Below are 21,109 nucleotides of genomic sequence, written 5' to 3'. Positions count from 1 at the left end.
TGACAGAGGGTCATTTTCATAGTCCAGAGGAAAGCTTCCTGATGACTGCCACCTACCACCTGTCAAAGTGTTTGGCTACGTCTCTTTGAGGAGTTCTATTTCACCAAGGTGGACTTTCTGGCAGGGCCTTGTTTAGGTTGGAAGGTGTTCTCAGCATCGGTTAAGTGTTGGCAGGGTGAACTCCACCCTGATTGCATCATATCCATGATGGTTATCAGAGGACCGAGTAGCTGATGGGCAGAACCCGCCCCAGGTACTGAGACCCCTGGCCGAGGGTTTTTCAGATTTAAAAATAGGAAATTTGGTGAGCTGATAAACTGACAGTAATTGCTAGCAGGCTGATCTCTTCACAGAACTTGCAGCCAGTTCACAAAGAAGACACTCAGTTTCCATGACCTTGCTGCCACTCTCTCAGGAGGGCCACTGGAAGGCTACCCAGTGCTGGGGTAGACAGGTCTCTGTATAGTAGGGCTGACCTATATCGGTGAAGCATGTGGGACTTAGGCAGGTACCAAGCGGCACCTCAGTTTCGTGTGGAAATCAACGAAAGACGGTGGGAGTATCTAACACGAGAGTCTTAGGAACAATGCTCCTTGGTTAGGCTTTATGTACTCACGGTGAATCAAGCAATCTTATTTACTGAGACAGCCAAAAAGGAACAGACAAGGATTTGGAACAGCCCCGCTAAGAATATTCACCAAGTCTCTAGCTTTCTCGTTTCATCAAGCCCAGCGGTGGATTTCAGAAAAAGGGCAGGCCTGGGAAAGGGAAGGTGGGCCACGCAGTCCCCACCACAGCCCACATTCGTGACAAGCCAAAACCAAGGAGAGAGTTGGAAGCTGGCCCAAACTCAAGAATCAATAACTGGGTCTTGGCAGAGCCTCCTGCCTGAACCCACGGTTCCCCTCACACGTACTGCAATGACCTTGTGACTAATCAGGAATTATACATCCACCAGAACCCTGTTGATACAGCCCGGTGCCCCTGCCCCACCCCCACCCCACCCGGGAGGTGTAGGGTCCTGAGCTCATATGCACAGGCATGACTGTGGAGGAGTCCAAGGCACAAACAAAGATTTCCTAGGGGCATGTGGGTCTGGTAACACTGCTAAATGAAATGGCCAATCACTAAGGCTTTCCAATTGTATTTTCCAATCTGATTAGCGGACCCTATCTGGAAAGGATATTCACCAGCCGGATGCAACCTTTCCCCTCACAGGTGCAGGCCCAGTGTGCAAAGTTGCAGTCCCTGAGCAAAGAAAGCTTGGCTTCTGCCTTTACTTGGTGTCACACTGTCTTTTCAAGGGGCAGGTGCACATGAACTTGACACTCAAGAGCACTGCAGGGAAGACTTCATGCTCTCCTCTCTATGAACACTTCTGAGGAGCCCTGACATATGTGTGCACGGCCCCCAGGGAGTACGGACAGTGCACCTGCTAAATGAATCTGGAACAGACCACCCACACGGCAGACTAGGGATGCTGAAACTAGTTTTTTCTTCCGCCTATGACTCAAATTCTGCTAAAACATTAGAAAAAAAAATCAGAAACCATTAAGTCTGATCATCCAGACGTGGCCGTTTCCTCTCAAGGTGATGACCCTGGCGTTCAAGGGCATACGAGTTTGAACAAGGGATCCAATCCAGAACAATTACCCACAAACTGAACTTCTTGTTTACCACAACGGCTAAAAGAATTCAGTCGCTCACCCTGTCTCATGTTCTGCACGGACCAATTTTGGCTACGTCTTTTTGAGGAGTTCTATTTCACCAAGGTGGACTTTCTGGCAGGGCCTTGTTTAGGTCGGAAGGTGTTCTCAGCATTGGTTAAGTGTTGGCAGGGTGAGCCCAGCCGCAACTGCATCATATTCATGATGGTTATCAGAGGACCGAGTAGCTGATGGGCAGAACCCGCCCCAGGTACTGAGACCCCTGGCCGAGGGTTTTTCGGATTTAAAAATAGGAAATTTGGTGAGCTAGTGAATTGACAGTAATTGCTAACAGGAGACAGACTAAGCCCACGACTGGATACCACCGAGATAACCTAAACCCCGAGTCCCTTGACAGCCACGCTTAAAACAAAACAACAGAAATACTGTACCACATTTGTGACTTGATTAAAAAAAAACATTTCAACATATATTCACCTGAAATTGCCAGCAGCATTTTCCTCCGGGCACCAAAGGTTGTGATTCCCAGCTCCTTCAGATCCTGGTCTGTGAGGGTGAGGAATGTCTGGAGATCGATCTGTGGCAAACAGAAATGAGCTATAGCCAGCCAGTCAGTTAAGTACGGGTCTCTTTAGAACCACTGTGGAATGGACCTGCTAATTCTATTGATTCGTTAACTCCATCTCCTGCCTGATACCAATGGTGGTGGCACCAACCCGAGGGTCAAAAATATCAGGAGATGGGTGATTGGGGTTGGAGAGATGGACTCTGTAGTTAAGAGCACTGGTTGTTCTTCCAAAGAACCCTGGGTTCAATTCCCAGCTCCTGCAAGGTGGCTCACAACTGTCTGTAACTGCAGTCCTAGGACAGCTGATATCAAACTCTGTCCTCTGTGGGTACTGCACACACATGGTACAGAGACATACATACACATACATACATACATACATACATACATACATACATAGACATAACACTCAGACCCAGCATACAACATCTCAACACACACACACACACACACACACACACACACACACACACGAGAAATTCGGTGAGCTGATGAACTGAAAGTAAATGCTATCAGGAGACAGACTAAGCCCACAACTGGATATCACCGAGATAAACTGAGCCCTCAGTCCCTTGGCAGCCGTGCTTAAAACAAAACAACAGAAATACTGTACATTTGTGACTTGATTAAAAAAAAAAAAAAAAAACAACAACAACAACCATGCGTGAGAATCGAGTCCTCATTCACCAAACACAGCAGACTATCTCAAAAAAAAAAAAAAAACAGCACACAACTTGCTGTATAATAGCACAGCAACGAAGCGTGAGAGAAAACAGCTCAAGGGCAGGGCTCTTATTTTGAAGGGAGCCCGATGATTAGAAATATAACTGCAGATTACAGTTCCTGTTTGCCCCTTTACTAACACCCAGCACTGGCAGCAGGCGGTAATGTGCCCTGCGGGCTCCAGTACGCATCGATTCTGACTGCAGATGTGGACAGCGAGGCTCCACGCTGACCTCAGGGTGGCTGTGACCCCAATTCCCCTGTGCATCCAAACCCCAGTGTGCTCTCTCGCCCAAAATGGTGAAGGATGGCTGGGGTGCTTTTCTGCGAGCCCCACTTTTCTACTTCTCTGCTTTTCCAGGCTATTACCGAGTAAGAAATGAAACCACAGTTTCCTCAGCAGCTAAGACCTGACCTAAAAGCCCAGAGAAAAGAACCTCAGGGCAACAAGAGGCTTCCTTCTGGAGGTCATCACACCCACAACCCAAAGGAAGATGGCCAGGGAGGCTCAGGCTGGCTGACCTCCTGCTGCTGGAAGACATCTGTGTATTTGCCGAGGCCCAGTTTGCTGAAAAGCTCGGGGAGGTCCGAGCCTTTGAAACAACTGTTCAGGTTGCAGCCATTGCTTCCTGTCAGCGAGGAAATGCAGTCCATGTAGTTGCTGCTGCTTAGATAGTGCTCTCCTGCAAGGCAAAAGAGAGGCAGTCAGGGCCACAGAGAAGGCGGGAGGCACGGCTACCTGACACCACAGGATGAGCCTTTCACCAAGGAGACACCATTTACTGCTGTTGGGAGGTTCTTGCCATTCCGAGGTTACACTCGTGAGGCAGAAAGTCCATGCCTGCGCCTCTGCACTTAATAATCATGTGCAGTGCTCTCCCCCGAGTCTTTGATCTTTATGGCAGATTTGACGGGAATCAAATGAAGAGCTGAAAGGGAACTCTGGGACATGGTAAAGGAACAGGAAGTCACCACAGGTACAAGCTCCCTTTGGAGAGCAGGGTGGTTCTCTCTCCCCCAACCTGTGTCTCATCACCGAGAGGAGTTGTGTCCTGCTATGGCACGCACATTCCATTGCCTTGAAGACTGCAACTGGGCATCAGGTCTGGTGAGGCTGAGGGGCCTGGCTTTAATTTATGACAGAGCAAATGTGTTTCCTGGGAAGAATGCTAACCGACCAGTATGAAAGTCTGCCTTGGCTCTGCCAACGATTTGGTAGTTGGTTCCCAGACCAACTGACGATCTGGGCCAGGGGAAGAACCACAGAACCATACCAGACACCCAAGTATACTACTGTAGAGGGTCATAGAGTAGGTGTGGGGCCATGGTGTCTCATGCCTGTTGTGGGTGAGGATCCAAATCCTCTCACAGCAAGGATGTGTCCCTAAGAAGGATTCTGAGACAGTTCAAGAGAGAGAGATGATGTTCCTCCAGGCCAGGCAGATCCATGAAGGCCACTCTGAGGCTCTGTAGCAGGGAAACCTCAGAGCCCGCCTTGCATGGGTTTCTCAAGTCACCAATCACACATCCTTCTGTTTCCCACACACACTGAGCAGCTCTCTGCAACATCTCAAAGGCTAGCCATTCATTAACATTTCTTTTCCTTTTGAAAACAAGTGTTTTCTCATGGGAGGAATATGAAGGGATCCCAAACTAGGATCTAAAATAAGGTCCTTGGGTCATCATTGGAAGGTAAGCCCTGCCCCCACCTACAAAGGTACTTCAAAGGCGCTACAGAGCCATGTTCTGAGGGCCCCTCAGTGATCACGGCCCTTGAGTGGGTACAAGTTGACCACAGGGTGATTGTGAATGCTGTCCAATCGATGAACCTACCTTCCAGAAGAGCAAAGGGGGTGCTACCAAACTTACACTTGAGCAAGAGGTATAAACAGGGGAGTGTTAAGAAGGAAGAGACTTTGAGGCTAAGACCTGAGGTATAAAAAGTGGTCAAGCCCAGGCTCTTTGTGAGCATTAAAATGCTGGACTAGTGTTACATATACTGTAGATCTGGGCCAAGTAAAACATATTCGTAAAGATTTAAACAGATATTTGAAAATAGAGACTCCAGCGGGAAATATTTATAATGGCCCATAGCTTTGTGTGGACGGTCAGTATGTTCGTGTTAGCTGTTGATAGTTCCTGTGCCTTCTTTTAAACCCCACTCCGACTCTTACAACTGCCCGGGGAAAGCAAGACAATTGGGGTTCATCAATCATCCCACACGCACACCCTCTTTCCCCCCCCACAAGCTCGTCTTAACCTAATGTTTATTTCAACAACTTAGTAGAGTCGGTGTGAGTATCTAATGTTGGCAGAAGGAAGGAAGAAATTCAAAGCCAACTCCCACTAGGCTACAAGGCAAGTACACCTACATCCCAAGTCCTATGTGGAACGGCAGCCCGCCTCTGGGCTGACTGCAGGGCATGGGTGTTTAGAGAATCAGACAGTAGCTGACGGAATCTCTGGCTACAAATGGTTCATCGAGAAGAAGAGCTAACCTGACCTCTCCTCCTGATTTGGACTTGGTAAATACCACAGCTCATTTTCAAGATGGATACGCCTGACAACACAGTCACCTTGACAACCACAGACTACGAGGTCCACTGCACTTCAGATATCTCGTGCTATGTTTTTGGAATTCACAATTGGTCAAGAACCCTGACTAAATGGGCATTATCAACACACTTCATGCTCATTGTGCCATCTCTCGTCTGGCTACCCGTCTCTACCACCTAGAAGAGTGGATGCTTTTATAAATAAAACCACCCCGCTCCGTCTCGGCCATATCCGCTCAGGCAGAATGCCCATGATTTGGAGTGGCTTTTCTGCTTATTCTAATCCATCAAACAAGATCTGCGTAATGAATGACAAAACCAGTTGACAGGCCAATGTCACCATCTTGCCCAAAGGAGATCTCCATAGTGACAAAACCAGTTGACAGGCCACTGTCAACTGGGGAAATGTCACAAAGCCCCACCCCCTAGCTGAAGAGCTACAGGCAGCCCGTGGCTGCCAAGAGAGGGAGTCAGGAAGACATGGGAGGTTGGGAAGAAAACAAGGCAGCTACACGACTGACATACAAAGTTCCAAATTCTAAAATTTAAGTTAAAAGCCCTATTTTCACCTGTAATGGCTAGCTGTTCTTCAGTTATCCAATGTGCGACTTTGATCATACCTTACTCAACTGCTTTCCTAGGTTCCTGTCTCTTCCTCACTATATGGAGGTGTGTGTGTGCACACGCTTCTGTTATTCCCTCCAAAGACGTCTATAAAACCTGCTCCTGCTAGGTGCAAGACACGGCCTGATGCGTCATACTCAATAAGCATTCGCTAGGTATCCCTGACTCACAGACCTCAAATCCTACAGGGTTTGTAGTAAATGTCAATAAATGACGGCATTTTGGGATATGGCAAGCGCTAGAGTCTACACCAGGTACAAAACCCACCGAGAGGAGGGAACTGAGCGTCCTTCAACAGGGAGGAGCCAGGAATATTTTTGGGAAAAAAAATGAGCTGCCTACACCTCATCCCCTCAAGGAAAGGCATCTAGGACGACACCTGAAAGCGTAACCGGAAGTCAAACTCACTTGATTTGTTCTGCTTGCGCTTGGGGCTGCCGATCGGTGCCGAGAATTCACTGTGACCCATGGGGCCGATTCCGTTTCGGTCTCTCCAGTTGTCTGACTCGCTTCCGCTCGCCAGGTGCTCACGACTGCTGGACCTTGAGAGGGACAATGAGGAGCCCTGTAAAGAATCCAAGCCAGGGAGGGAAGAGTTCAACAAACTGGATTTCTTAGAGTGTGTGGGGGGAAAATAGATAAAACAAATGCAAATGTACGGACACAATGTCAGCAACCAAACTCTCAGGAAGGTACCAGGGACAAATACAGACAGTGTAAGGTCCTCACCAAGAGGACCTGACTCTACAGATGCCCAGAGAGTCCCCAGTGAAAAGAATCCTTCTTATAGTTTCAAAATGTCATGGTCGAGTGTGGTGGTTTGAATATTCTTGGCCCACAAGGATAGCACTATTAGGAGGTGTGGCCTTGTTGGAGGAGGTGTGGCCTTGTTGGAGGAAGTGTGTCTATTAGGAGGAGGTGTGGCCTGTTGGAGGAGGTGTGGTCTTGTTGGAGGAAGTGTGTCTATTAGGAGGTGTGGCCTTGTTGGAGGAAGTGTGTCTATTAGGAAGTGTGACCTGTTGGAGGAGGTGTGGCCTTGTTGGAGGAAGTGTGTCTATTAGGAGGTGTGGCCTGTTGGAGGAGGTGTGGCCTTGTTGGAGGAAGTGTGTCTATTAGGAGGTGTGACCTGTTGGAGGAGGTGTGGTCTTGTTGGAGGAAGTGTGTCTATTAGGAGGTGTGGCCTGTTGGAGGAGGTGTGGCCTTGTTGGAGGAAGTGTGTCTATTAGGAGGTGTGACCTGTTGGAGGAGGTGTGGCCTTGTTGGAGGAAGTGTGTCTATTAGGAGGTGTGGCCTGTTGGAAGAGGTGTGGTCTTGTTGGAAGACGTATGTCACTGTTGGGGTAAGGCTTTGAGAGACCTTCCTCCTAGCTGCCTGGAAGCCAGTCCTCTCCTGTTTGCCTTCAGAACAAGATGCAGAACTCTTAGCTCCTGCTCCAGTGCCAGGCCTGCCTGGATGCTGCCATGCTCCTGCCATGCTGTGAACCTGTGAACCTGTAAGCCAGCCCCAATTAAATGTTGTCCTTTATAAGACTTGCCTTGGTCATGGTGTCTCTCCACATTACTACTCTTTCTGCCTCCCTCTGTAGTACAGCACACAAAACAAGGCTAGTATTTTAAAGCACCGAAATCAGGGAACAATCTATGCTTCCACATACATTCTTGAACTTCTGCTGTGCTTAACCAGAGGCAGAGGTGTTTCTTGGTTACTCACTGCTCTGCTATAGTCTACCATGGATCAAGTGTGTGCTAGGATTGGCTTGGCTGGAACCTCATCTCTGACGCCCCATCACCCACCCACTGGCCTTCTGCTGAGACCCCTCCATTGAGTTCTGATGTTAGGAGGATCATGCCAGTTACTCCTTGGACTCGATGCTCCTTCCCGAGATTCTGTGAGATTGGGCCTATTTTGTCACCTACATTTCCCAGCATGCCCGTCATCTGTTCCTAAGGCCCAAGCAGCCTCTGCTGGGTATGGTCTAGGAATCTGGCTGCCCACCTCCTTCCTGCTCATGATGCTTCTCTCCCACCAGAAGGCAGCACTGTCTAATGTATATAACGCCGTGCACCAGGGGATGGTCTCAGGGATGCAGTGTCATACTCAAAGATTCCATTTCCTGTATCGATGTGGATGTCACTACTGGTTTAAGACAACCCTACAGGGAAATTATGGTTTCTAAGACAGAAAAAAAAAAAAAAAAACCCTCTAGATTTTCCAGTGAAAATACCTTTCATATACTAAGCCAAGATAAATCCAGAGTAGCAAGGGCCAACGACCACTGAATTCTGGCAAAGGCTGCAGCCCTGAGATGTTGCTAGCAACCTTCAGCTCAACATCTGAGTGTGCTTCACCACTCGCCTGGCAGACTGATCCAGTCTCACACAAATGGCAGATCTCCAAAGATGGGGATTCCTGCTCTCCTGTTAGCAGATCTAAAGCATACACTGGATGGACGGTTCACCTGCACACTGAGGTTTGTGAGATTAAACATCATCAGACCCCCCCTCCTGACTCAGTGTTGGGGAGGTTGAAAACCACTCATGGTTCCTAGCTCATACTCTGATTTGCTTCGGAGAATATGGGACCCTTGTGCTTTTAAGAGGGAGATGGCAAAAAGAAAATGGAAAAATCCCAAATGCCTTTGAGACTCAGTTCACAGCTACCTTGTTTGTTTTTTCATGATCCACTCTAACACCAAGCAGGCAGGCAAAAAAAAAAAAAAAAAAAAAAAAAAAAAGTGGAAAGTGCCTACCTCTTATCTAAAGAACTTTTAGGGAGGACAGGGTAATTGCTTAGCTGTGCAGATTCAGGGTACAGAGCTCAAAGTAAGCCGCCTGCAGTAGGAAGCTGAGGCACAAGGCACATGGTGGGCTGGGGAGCCCCTCAGCCATCGCGACAGCAGCAGCCAGGGCTGCCACAGCTCACATGCTACCATCCACATTCTCTTTGCTTTTATAATGAGAGTAAAAATAAAGAATATGAGGGAATTTCTAGTCACCCTACAATTTAAACATGGCAGACACCAGGATACTCTGTCTGTTGGTTGGTCTTGGTCTGTCCGTCCATCCATCCATTTCTCCCTATCTAACCAACTATCTATGTATCTATGTATTTATCTGTGTATCCATGTATCTATTTATCTATCCATCTCTCCCCATCCATCTATTGATCTATCTCTCCCTATCTCTCTGTCTGTCCATCCATCCATCCATCCATCCATCCATCTCTCATCTGTTTATCTATTTACCCATCTATCCATCCATCTGTCCATCCATCTCTCCCCATCTCTCATCTGTTTTATCTACCTATCCATCTCTCCATCTGTCTGTCTGTTCATCTGTCTGTCCATCTGTCCATCCACCCATCTCTTCCCATCTCTCATCTGTTTTATCTACCTATCCATCTGTCCATCTGTCTGTCTGTTCATCTGTCTGTCCATCTGTCCATCCACCCATCTCTTCCCATCTCTCATCTGTTTTATCTACCTATCCATCTGCCCATCCGTCTGTCTGTTCATCTGTCTGTCCATCTGTCCATCCACCCATCTCTTCCCATCTCTCATCTGTTTTATCTACCTATCCATCTGTCCATCTGTCTGTCTGTTCATCTGTCTGTCCATCTGTCCATCCACCCATCTCTTCCCATCTCTCATCTGTTTTATCTACCTATCCATCCATCCATCCGTCTGTTCATCCATCCATCTCTTCCCATCTCTCACCTCTTTATCTACCTATCCATCTGTCTGTCCATCCATCTGTCTGTCCATCTGTCCATCCATCCATCTCTCCCCATCTCTCATCTGTTTATCTACCTACCCATCCATCTATCCATCCATCCATCCATCCATCCATCCACCCACCCATCCATCCATCCTCTTCTCACTCACTCATTCTCTCAATAGGAACTTCCCTCTATTGTTTCTTAGATCCTTCCCCACAGCCTTCATCCACGGAGGCCAGCCTCAGTCCTTCCTGTTTTTAATCCTTTTGAGCTATTACAGACAAAAGTAGGGGCTTGCCTGCCTGGGGAGCTGCTGCCCCAGAAAACTCAGCCATGTTGCATGTGGGTCCTCTCTTTATGAAGAGAGAGCTGGTCCTGAGTCAAGTACATAGCATCACTCCTGAGGAAAGCCAGAGTCTACCTTTCTGGGCATTCAGAGAGGCAATGGTAAGAAGCAGATGCCGTGGAGCTTCCCTGGGTTCCAGCCTCACGTGTCGCTGTCTGCACACGTGGGCTGACTGACATCAGTCAGGAAAGTAGAGCAGGCTAGCCCAAGTCAGTCAAAACAAAAACAAAGACACAGGAGAGGATCGGCTACGGAGGCCATGTACATCTCCATCCCCAGAAAGTTGTCTGTCTGATTCTGGGTAAGTGCAAGAGTGGAAGGTATGTCAAGGTCCCGTGTTTGTTTTTGCCAAAAATGTCATTAGTGTTTTAGCACTGAACACCCCTACAGCAGTGTTTCCTTGGATCATTGGCATCAACTGTAGCTCATATCCAAGACACATCCAAGCCACTCTGTCCTTATGATTATATGGGATCTTGGAGAGCTTGACACAAAGGTTCTTCTTCCAAGTGATTCAAAGTTCTGTCTGTCTGTCTGTCTCTCTGTCTCTCTCTCTCTCTGTGTATGTATATCCTGTGCGCATGTGTGTCCCTGTGTGTGTGTGCGCACACATGCATATCACATGGCCCTACATCAATGGCATGCCATCTTTCCCTATGCCCTCCTTGAGTTACCTCATTAAGGAGATGTTCTAGTACATTCTGTGAGATGGAATCAAGTCTTTCTCTCACGTTTACTGGCCTACGTCTTAGAGAAGACACATCCATTCTGGGAGCCTTTTCGAACTAGAAGTTTGTGTGTGGGGACTGTATGGATTGATCCATGAACGTGCACCGTATAAAGCACAAAAGAAGTAAGTGAATCCGGTTCACTAATATCTTAAGTGTCCGCGTAACACCCTGAAACTATTACTTTGGACACGGAAAGCACAAACGGCTTGAATGGTTCTTTACTTCCTCCAATGAGGAAGACAATCTCAGCCTTCAGAAGCTTGGCTTTTCCTATAGACACGGTTCTCCAGTAGAACTAATAGCAGCTCCCTAGTATGACTAGAGACCCGACAACCCAACCCTAAAGAAAATGCACGCTATGAGAATGATGAAGTCTTGCCAAATCCTTACATACAACGGGTGGAATTTATCAGCTTCTACAAGTTCTGTGCCTGACCTCTGTATTATGCAGAATCTCCAACTTGCTAGAATGTCAGGCTCTAAGCGGGGTGGTGAAGGGCATTTCTGAAGCTAAGTGTTTCATTTCAGAACCTACAGCGTGGCGGCTGACAGCCCCACGCTCTACTCTGTGGAAAGCAGGGGTAAGGGAAGCAGGGCCAAGTCTTAGCTTTAGTTTAATTCTTCTGCTAACAAAAGATGATGCTATTTCTTCCAGAGTTCTAGCAGCCTGAGGGAGCGTGAACACCTATAGCCCAAAACTGCACATAATGGTCCCCATAGTTGTGCTGCTGAAGGCTACTTTAATCTTAAATATAGCCTTCCGGGTGGCTACTGTAACCCTGACAATGGAATTCCCCGGGGGACTACTTAGTAAGTCTTTCTTCATTTGCTCAAGAGATAAAGAAAAAGAAAAAAAATTTTAATGTATTTGCTTTTGCCTTGTATCCGTCAACAATCTTACTACAAAGAAAACGGATTGAGAAAGGAACCCCATCTACAAATGCTACTATTAGACTAACCACTCTGAAGCCCACAGAGAGCACTTTTGCAGCCAGCAGGGCTGACAGAGACTGATGGTGCTTGGTTTAATCATTCTTACCCACCCACCCGCCCACCGTCTCTAATCTCCCGGTTTGTCTGTGTGCAAGTTGGCCAGACCCCCACTCCCTAAGGCCAAAGTCTGACTTTCTCAGAAGGACAGGGTCTGCTCAGAGTCATGTGAAGCCTGACCAAGAGGATGGAGTTAGGGCCCTTCCTCCGCACGCAAAGAACGCCAGATTCCAGCCTCGCCTTGGATCTGCGCAGCCAACATCTGGGAAGCATAAGAATGTTGGAACCTTGAGATGCTTCCTGCTGTGCTCCTGGCATATCTCAACGCACTGAAGTTAACTCAGATTTGCAAATCTGTTTTGATTGAATACTTGCCTTTTCCCCTATGGTGGCTTGATAGAGGACTCTTTGTGAGCGTTTACGAAACACTGCAGCTGTTCTTTGCTTGAGCTTAGCCCCACTCTATCATGTGGGATCCCCTTCATCCAACAAAAACTTACTCCCAGATTTCAATTTCCACCAAACATATAGATTAACAACTTGGAAGGGAGAGAAAGGTCTACAATGTTAAGATTACATCAATTTTCACAAGTTCACAAAAACAGAGACGGAGGCAAGCCATTCTGTCCCCATGACCATAACGAGCCAGGGACAGGAGGCAGCTAGCTGTTCTGGGAAAAGATGGGCAGGTGGATAACTATGTACCTCATAGGCGGTTGTCATTGTGGGCTTATAAGACACATGGTTCGCTCTCCTCAGTTCCTTGATGGTTTCTGCCGGCATGGACTTCGAGAACCCCAGGCCACTCCATGTGTTCGTAGGCGTTCTGACCTCAGTCACCACTGGCTTCTTTAACATCGCTTCAGAAAATAGAAGAGGGGGTTGGAGAGATGGCTCAGTGATTAAAAGCACAGACTGTTCTCCCAGAGGTCTTGAGTTCAATTCCCAGCAACCACATGGTGGCTCACAACCATCTGTAATGGGATCTGATGTCCTCTTCTAGTGTTTTCTGAAGAGAGTGGCAATGTACTCACATACATAAAATGAATAAATAAAAAAAAAATGGCAAATGATAGAAAACAGAAGAGAAAGCAGGAGTGTGTTTAATGGAATAATAAATGAAAAGCTCAACATTTACTTCTGAACGTGAAATGCCTAAGAATAAAACATTTTATCCAATGAAAAATAAATATGGAAAGGCTGCAGGACTCCTTAATTATGCTCATGTATCTCACAAGATAAATTTTATTTCAGCAGAATCTGTGCATCATGAACTCAAACATTTTGGGCTTCTTTTTATAAGCACCATTTTGTTGTTTGTTTGTTTGTTGTTTTAGTTTTGTTTTTTTTTTCCTAAATCATTGGGAGAGCTTTAAAATGAAGGAGTACTGAAGGGCAGAGGTAGGAAACACTCCTTGATCCCTTACCTTTGGTGGCTAGTAGCTTCTTCTGCTCATAGTCAAAGGCCTGAAAAAGAAATACAGAGAGAATGAATGGCTTTGTCATAGTTTTCCTGAGGATCCTACCTGCTCAACTCTCCTGACTCTGCTTGAACCATCAGCTGAGCCCTGCATCATGGGACCACAAGCACACGAGGCAAGTGCGATGAACGTAAATGCCCCTTCAAAACCACCTGAAATAATCTATACTCTTATTGAACTTGAAGTCGATGACAAGAGTAGGGACTTTCCCTACACACTGAAAGTAAATTCTTGTTCATTAAGAGTATCTTTCATGGGCTGGAGAGATGGCTCGAGGTTAAGACTGCTCTTCCAGAGGTCCTGAGTTCAAATCCAACCACATGGTGGCTTACAACCATCTGAAATGGGATCCGATGCCCTCTTCTGGTGTGCCTGAAGACAGCAATAAATCTTATATATAAGTAAATATTTTCTTTTAAAAAAAAAGAATATCTTTCATATCAGGACTTCTGAATGCAAACGTGAAGTGCATCAAAGGAATATGTCACAAAATGGCCGCAAGTATCAGTTGTGTCTCCTTCTTTCTCAGAATCCTTCTTTATATAGGTAAGTAAGATAGCAACTGGGATGGCACTAATAACATGCAAGTTATCAACCACACTGCTAAAGCCTTGGCTCTTGAAGTTAGAGAACTACAAAACTATAGCTTTGGATACTAATGATGGTGTAAGATAAACCTAGATACCCTGGGGTACTGCATAGATAGGAGGAACACACACCCATGCTAAGAGCATTGAACAGCTAAATAGGCAGAAACCAGGACAGGTCTTTCTGAGGAAAGCCATGCCTGCATGACTACATCCCAGATGCTAGCCCATTCCCACCTCCCCAGCCTAGAGAACAGATTAAGACTTGATTTAAAGACCTACCATGAAGAACAAGAACCTACTGGCAAGAGCTCTTTGGCTTGTCTCCCAGAAGGCTGTCCCAGCATATATAAGGTTCCCAGGGAATCCTAGTCTGGAACAGAACACTGAGGAGGGTGCGAGGAGCAAAGAATAACCTTGGGCCAGATGATAAACAGTGGCGGCCCAGCACACACAATAGCTCTGTGACTATGGTGATACCTGGAGAGCCTGGTTTTTAGATGACACTGTTTTATGACATTTGGGGGGAGGGGCAACTGAAAATTGAACCGGAAGTTAAAAATCAGTATAATTCTTAGGGGCAAGGTGTGGAAAAAGCTACTACTTAAAAGACTGTGCCGAGCTCCGTAAAGGATACAATGTATCAGAACTCATCTGGAGCCTAAAGTGTGCCCAACTCCGTAAAGGATACAATGTATCGGAACTTATTTGGCGCCTAAACAACCAACCGTCTCTTGGAGGACAAAGGAAGAGAGATGCGTGAAAAAGAGTGCTACAGGGGCTATTGTCCTAGGATGAGGGAGAGATGGCCACTTCAGCCATAAAAAGAGGCAGGTCTTCAGTGTGTCTTGTACTAGAGCTCACTGGATTTCCACTAACGGCATAAACACATCTAGTTAGAGTCACTGTGAGAATCCTGACGTCCAACCTACAAGAAAGGACCACAGACCTTAGTCACGGGGACCCAAATGTGATAGCAAAGAAGAAAGCAACCTATAGCACAGAGGTCATAGTGGGGACTTGTTTTTTGTGTGTTTGTTTTTAAACACTGAAGTATTATGAATGCATTGGATTCTATCTACCTCAAGAGTCATGAAAATGTTCAAATGCAAATTATTTAAAAAAAAACAGGAGGTTTCATTCACATTTGAATGAAAGTAGTGTCGCTTAATTCAATGAATTAATTTAACACAGCAGGTTGGCTATTTATTTGTTTTTATTTCTAGGGGTTTGTGAAGGTTTGAGAGGTGGTGGGGATGAAGAGAGAAAACTCATTACCAGGCGGGTGTTCCCTTCCGGTAATGACGGAGCAAAAAGCAAATGTCTGTGTGTGTTACCCTCAAAAGCACTACATCTTTGCCTCTCACACATGCTCTATATGAAGATGAGAGACCGAATCTCCTGCTTAGTGAGCTGCTCTGAGTCACCACGATATGAAAATGGTGGCTGACTGAGGACGCTGACTGAAGCACCACAGAAGAAAACCAGATCTGCATATCCAGGAGAAACACCATCTCTTACGTGTCTCTAATGCTTCATGTAACCGACGAGCATCGTTTGCTTCAGATGCAGCAACACAAATCGCCATTTTTACTAGTATGAACTTTTCCTTAATCTAACTCTTGCATTTCATTTTCTTCCCCTGGAGCTGAGGACCAATCCCAGGGCCTTGTGTTTGCTGGGCAAGCGCTCTACCACTGAGCTAAATCCCCAGCCCCCTGCGATTCATTCTTAAGGCTCACAGCAAAACCAATTCGAACTCCTGCGTATCTGTATGAGTTTCACGCTGACCAGGATACAGGGGGCCAGGCTAGCTTCTGCACAGCTCACGGACACTCTCTGCTTTCTCCATGCCCAGCCCAGCACCCCATCCTCGGAAGACCGCTGTGGCACCTACATTACCTGCATGTGGACATATGGTGGCTGCGAGGCCAGGCGGGCCCTTTCCGAGTTCTGCTGGGCAGCCGCTGCCCTCTCAGCCGCACGCTCGCTCCCTGGGGCCTTCTTGTCAGCAAGAGGACTTTCTGTTGCACTCAGTTCGGTGTCTGAGAGTAATCTGTCAGTGCTGCTGTGAAATAGAGTTGGGAATTCACTGCTTTACCTCACATACTGACAAGGCCGCATGATTCCCATGTGAGTGTTCATTGTGCGTGCTTTGGCTGTCACCTGCTTTCATGTGTCATTTGGTCTGCCAAGCAATGCCACGCATGGCATGGCAACACTGAGACAAAGGTGTGGCTGTCTCCCCACTGGACACTTGAAGAAGGACCTTATCCAAGGTCACTGCTGTAGAGTGACTCTGGGTCTCAAACTATAGGTTAATACTGCTTTGCAACATGAAGGTATGTACATTAAAGGACGCACACATGGAATTTTGCTTGTGGTACATGGGGAATGTACACAGATAAGATTTCTGGTGTTTGTACATCAACCAGACACCAAGCCCAAGTACAGCCCGAGTAAGCATGAAGATAGTTATGACAGATATTGAATGTGTGAGGTGCATGTGACACTGGTGAAAAAGAAAAATGGCAAGCTCGTGATATATCGGGACACACCTCAAGTCAAAGAAAAATGGGGCTGATTTGCTGATCTGTTCAATTATAACCAGTCACCTGTTCTGTCCCATGTCAGAAGACAAGACTGGAGCAATAAGCTTTGCCTGACATGTTGACCGACGTGTCTCAGGGACACGTGACCTGGAAATGAAGGAGCTTTTCAAGTTCCCTAGGGCCAAAGGCCAGGAGGCCAGCAACTCAGAGGGCAGAATGCAAGGGGAAGGGGCCCAGGATCAAATCACTGGGGCTGTTTAAGCCATGAAGAGGAGGAGCTGATCCAGCTTTAAAGAGAATCATTAGAGCTAAAGAAAGGGAAGGCCACACTGGTGAGAGAAAAGGCAAGGAGACAGGGCAGGCTCCATCTAGGTGAGAGAAAAGGAAAAGATTCAGAAGGCAGGGAAACAAAATGGCAGAGGTAGGTTTTAAGGGATTTGAGAGGCAGCAGGAAGCAGATCACTTCAGAAACACATGCTGAAGAAAGGCCTTGTGGGGGAATCAGGACCCACAGTAGACAAATAGGGTGGGGGGAATCAATGGACATAGGTAAGGCAGAACTGGGTGGGATGAGTCAGGTTTATGACAACAAAGTGGCTTTAGTAAGAAATGGAGGAGTAAGGATATATATGTTACTGTTTGCATAAAGACCCTCCTTAGAGACAGCCATGGAGCTAAGAAGACAGAATTGGAATGGAGTAGCCGGCAGGTGGGAGACCCTTTCCTCTGTAAGAGGACAAACATAATAAACAAATACGGCAATCTCAGGATCGCACAGTAGAAACTGCTGTGCACTAGCTAATAAAAATCCAACATTCATCGAAAAGTTTACAAGTCTACAGCCACCTGCACTGGAGAGAAGGATGCTGAAGTTTAAGAATCCACCTCAACACCAGCCAAGGTGGATTCTCGGTTGGAAAACTTCTAACGCAAAAGCCAGAGGCTAAAAATCACCCGTACTTGTCGCTGAATCGCAGAGAGAATGTATAAGCTTCAGAGTGATAAAGGTTGTTCTAAGGACACGGATAGAAACCCCACATCAAGTTGGGAGAAGGGGCTTATAAAGATGGGTAAGGTGAAAACAGAGGTTGTTCCTTGAGTTTTTGAAAGATAACTGTGAGGGGGAATTGTAAAGCCTATGGTGAGCTCCAGTCTGACTTGAGTTAGGATCGTAACTACCGGGCTCAAAGCAAATTCCTCATACATCATCTCTTGCCAGCAGGGTGAGCATACATACTGGAGGTGCGAGTTCTTCGTGCCCTGCAGTAGCTCAACGGTCTGCCGCTTGGCACAGGAGACCTTGGAGGGACCCAGCATCTGCTTCAAGTCACCAGCGTTTCCGGAATGGGAAGGACTTCGAGGCATGCCCACTTCAACAAAGGCATCATTGCAGCCTGGTGGTGATAGGAGGGAGGGTTTTGGGGGAGAGAGTAGCAAAATGTAAATATCACCTTATAGATGCCATGGAGAAAAACAATAAACCTGTCTCTGGAGAGACCCAATTCTGTAGTCCTGACAATGGTCTCGGCCGCAAAGAGGGCACACCTCAGCAAGCTTGGCCTGTTTTCAGAACTCAACTTCAAGGGAAGACCCTGGTGTTTCCTGAAGATTATTTGGAATAAGGGATGTATATTATATGTATATGATGTATATGATGTATATGTATATTACATATATCTATATGCAGACACATATTCATACACACATACATACATTAGTGAGGCCCATCTGTTCCCTAGGAGATATAGATAAGATAGATAGATAGATAGATAGATAGATAGATAGATAGACAGACAGATATATATATATATATATATATATATATATATATATATATATATATATATATATATATATATCTTCCATTCTCTCTTCTTGTTTTCCCTTTTCCCTTTCCCAGTATGGAGGTTTACCCAGGGCTTCATGCACCCTAGACAAGTATGTCTACCAGGAGCTATATCCTCAACTCCAAATATAGTCCTTTGCTTCTTCCCCAGTGCTATGGGACATGCTAGACACATGCTGTTCTAGTGAACTACACTCCCAGTCCCACTCAAGTATTTTCAAGACGGTTAGGGGATAAACTTCTATGCAAATGGTCATTAGCAGATGTCTTCCCATTACACAATAATGGAACACCAGTATTTTCATGGAAAGTGCCCTTCAGTTCACCAAGTTCTTTGGAATCTCATGCAAGACATTTACTCTGCATGGTTGAGGGAGGCGGAGTCAGCAGAGGTAAAGAGAAAAACCAACTCAGATTCCTTGCTGTCTCAAGTAACTGGGGGTGGAGCTTTACCCAAGCTACAAGCGGTCTGAGTAGGAAAGTTCCAATCCCTTACCTTCCACTGAGTTTGATTTAGGAGAAGCCTGTTCGGGCCCAGCTGTCTGCATGGATGGATCGCCGTGATTAGAACTCAGCACTTTTTCCCCAAGCGATGAAGTGGAAAGCGGACCGTATTTCATGTTCGGAGGCTGAAATCATAAATAAAATAAAAATACAACTGAGAAAGAAGTTCAATGAAAGCCAAAACGGGTTTCAAGTAGCTTCTCTCTTGCCAAAAGCGCAGAGCCCCCTCCCTGACCCTTCACCCCCCTGAATGTCACAAGGGGGTATTACCTGCACGTGTCCATTTATAGAAGCAGAGATGTTTTTGCCTTCTGTCTGCATGCTGTTGATGTGGACGTCAACAGGAGTCAAGCCAGGTGGGGGAGACGGGGCTGTATGCCCATATGTGGGCACTCCAGACAGCAGGATATTGGTTAATGTGGCCTGGGCAGTAGATGGGATCATAAGGTGTGGTATGGTAGAAAAACCTGAAATGGTTTCATGAACATAGGTGTTAGAACATAATAGCCTAGAAGCAACTGTTACAATTTAGCAACAGTAAGAAACTTGTTTTCCCTGTGAGTTCAGAATAATCTGACATATCTGTCAATAGATGTAACTTTACTATAGAAACCATGAACCAAGGCTTATGAGATAACCTCTGGGGCGGGTAAGGGCTCCTGCTTCTAAGTCTGATGTCCTGAGTTTGATGCCTGGGATCCACGTGCTAGAAAGTACCTCGGTGGCTGCAAAGTGTTCTTTGACCTACACACACCCAAATAACTTGTTTTCTTTGAAAGAAACAATGTTAAAATGTCTCTAACACTATATATTCAGGCCCTTCCCAGCATTGCTGGGGACTGCAGAGAGGCTGAGCCTGGGCAACTGTCTAAGAACTAGTCCTCCAGGAAGCTGGGTTCCCAAGGTTCACTTGTAACCTTGTGCCTTGGCCTTTGTTCCCTGAGCCTCCAGCTGCTTTTCCTAATCTGTTTATCACCTGTGCAGCTGACATTCCGGTTTGCTTGAAAAGCTCTTGGCTTTCCTGAGCTGCATTTGAATGAATTTACACAGCGGGGGAGTTTTCCTTTGGGCTAGAAGATGTTCTCTTTGAACAGTGGTTTTTTTTTTTTTTTTTTTTTTTTTTTTTAAATTTTCACTTGAAGAAGTGGAATCCCTTGTAAACTCTATTGAAAGAAAGAAAAAAACCCAGGCAATACCTCTGACTTCTCACTTCTTGACTATACTTGAGTGACACTAACCTGTGGCACTTGCAGTGTTGGGGATTGAGGAGGCCCACAACGTCGTCGGGCTTGGGGTCCCAGAACTTGAACTTTGCAAAGGACTGACGGAACTGTTGAGGGCGTTCAGGAGTGAGTTTGGGGTGGTTGATGTGTTGAGGGACAATGTGGTGGGCCCCAATAGACCTATAAGGAACGAGAGTCAAGTCAATATACCTAAGTTCAAGATTCGGAAACAGGAGCACCATTCATATTGCCTTTCGGAACAACCGCCAATAGAATCTGACACTTTCTAATCTGTCCGAATACGGGTGACAGGATTTTTTTTTTAACTGTTATTTCAGATATTCCTGTGAAATGTCTCTTTTCATAACTCCAACAATGGAATTCGCTCATCTTCCCATAGACAACAGATGCCAATAAGACTGGGAAGACAGGTGTGACCAATCTGGCACAGCAGCCAGGCACACTGAGAGTCACTAGACGCAAGCCCGCTGACAACCTAGGACAGACAAACCTTTGCTCAAGGGGAAGCTTGCTTTTTATGTCTCTAACTGACTCAACTTGTCATCAGCTTCCCCACAGAACCCTTTCCAAGCGTTCACACCTGGCAGAACCCAGGAGCGCATTTCCTGTGGTAGACTGGCTGTCTGATACTTAGCGGAGAGGATGCTGGACCAGATGGCTCGACGCATGTCTGAACACACACTGACTTCTTTGGGCTCCAATCCAATGACTAAAACTTGCCCGGGGATTGTGCTTGGCTTTGAATTTCATCTCAAGTATCCCAGTGCTTGCTGTAACTAGGGAGATTCCTTTGAGAATTTGGGATCTAAAAGAAAATGCTCGTTTCTATGTGTTTCCGGAAGTGTCAGGGGTCACTGGTCTAGGAGATGGGTGACCAAGATAAACCTCCCCTCCATTGAGGAACTCGGCCTCTCCAACCACTTTCTCAAATAGGACGCAATAAAATTGGCTCTAAGCTGGTGTTTCTCACCCTT

At 46.4% G+C, this 21,109-nt stretch overlaps 1 protein-coding gene across 4 annotated transcripts in view; it reads right to left on the bottom strand.

The window, feature by feature from the left end:
• The window catches only part of Bicc1 (BicC family RNA binding protein 1), a 237,143-nt gene that overhangs the window by 6,034 nt on the left and 210,000 nt on the right, over nt 1-21,109 (bottom strand). For 3 of the 4 annotated variants that reach the window (XM_039098831.2, NM_001415073.1, XM_017601688.3), the window contains 10 exons: nt 20,130-20,294; nt 19,162-19,358; nt 18,884-19,016; nt 17,779-17,935; nt 15,892-16,057; nt 13,349-13,388; nt 12,627-12,781; nt 6,546-6,702; nt 3,481-3,641; nt 2,145-2,244 (listed from right to left, as the gene is read on the bottom strand). In XM_039098831.2, the coding sequence (XP_038954759.1) occupies nt 2,145-2,244; nt 3,481-3,641; nt 6,546-6,702; nt 12,627-12,781; nt 13,349-13,388; nt 15,892-16,057; nt 17,779-17,935; nt 18,884-19,016; nt 19,162-19,358; nt 20,130-20,294 (1,431 nt within the window). The remainder of the gene's footprint in view (nt 1-2,144; nt 2,245-3,480; nt 3,642-6,545; nt 6,703-12,626; nt 12,782-13,348; nt 13,389-15,891; nt 16,058-17,778; nt 17,936-18,883; nt 19,017-19,161; nt 19,359-20,129; nt 20,295-21,109) is intronic. The other variant, XM_039098830.2, reaches the window with a different exon arrangement.

This window comes from Rattus norvegicus, chromosome 20 (assembly GCF_036323735.1).
Source record: "Rattus norvegicus strain BN/NHsdMcwi chromosome 20, GRCr8, whole genome shotgun sequence".
Taxonomy (NCBI): domain Eukaryota; kingdom Metazoa; phylum Chordata; class Mammalia; order Rodentia; family Muridae; genus Rattus; species Rattus norvegicus.
The sequence above is the reverse complement of the archived record's forward strand: the minus strand, read 5'-3'. Positions and strand labels throughout refer to the sequence as shown.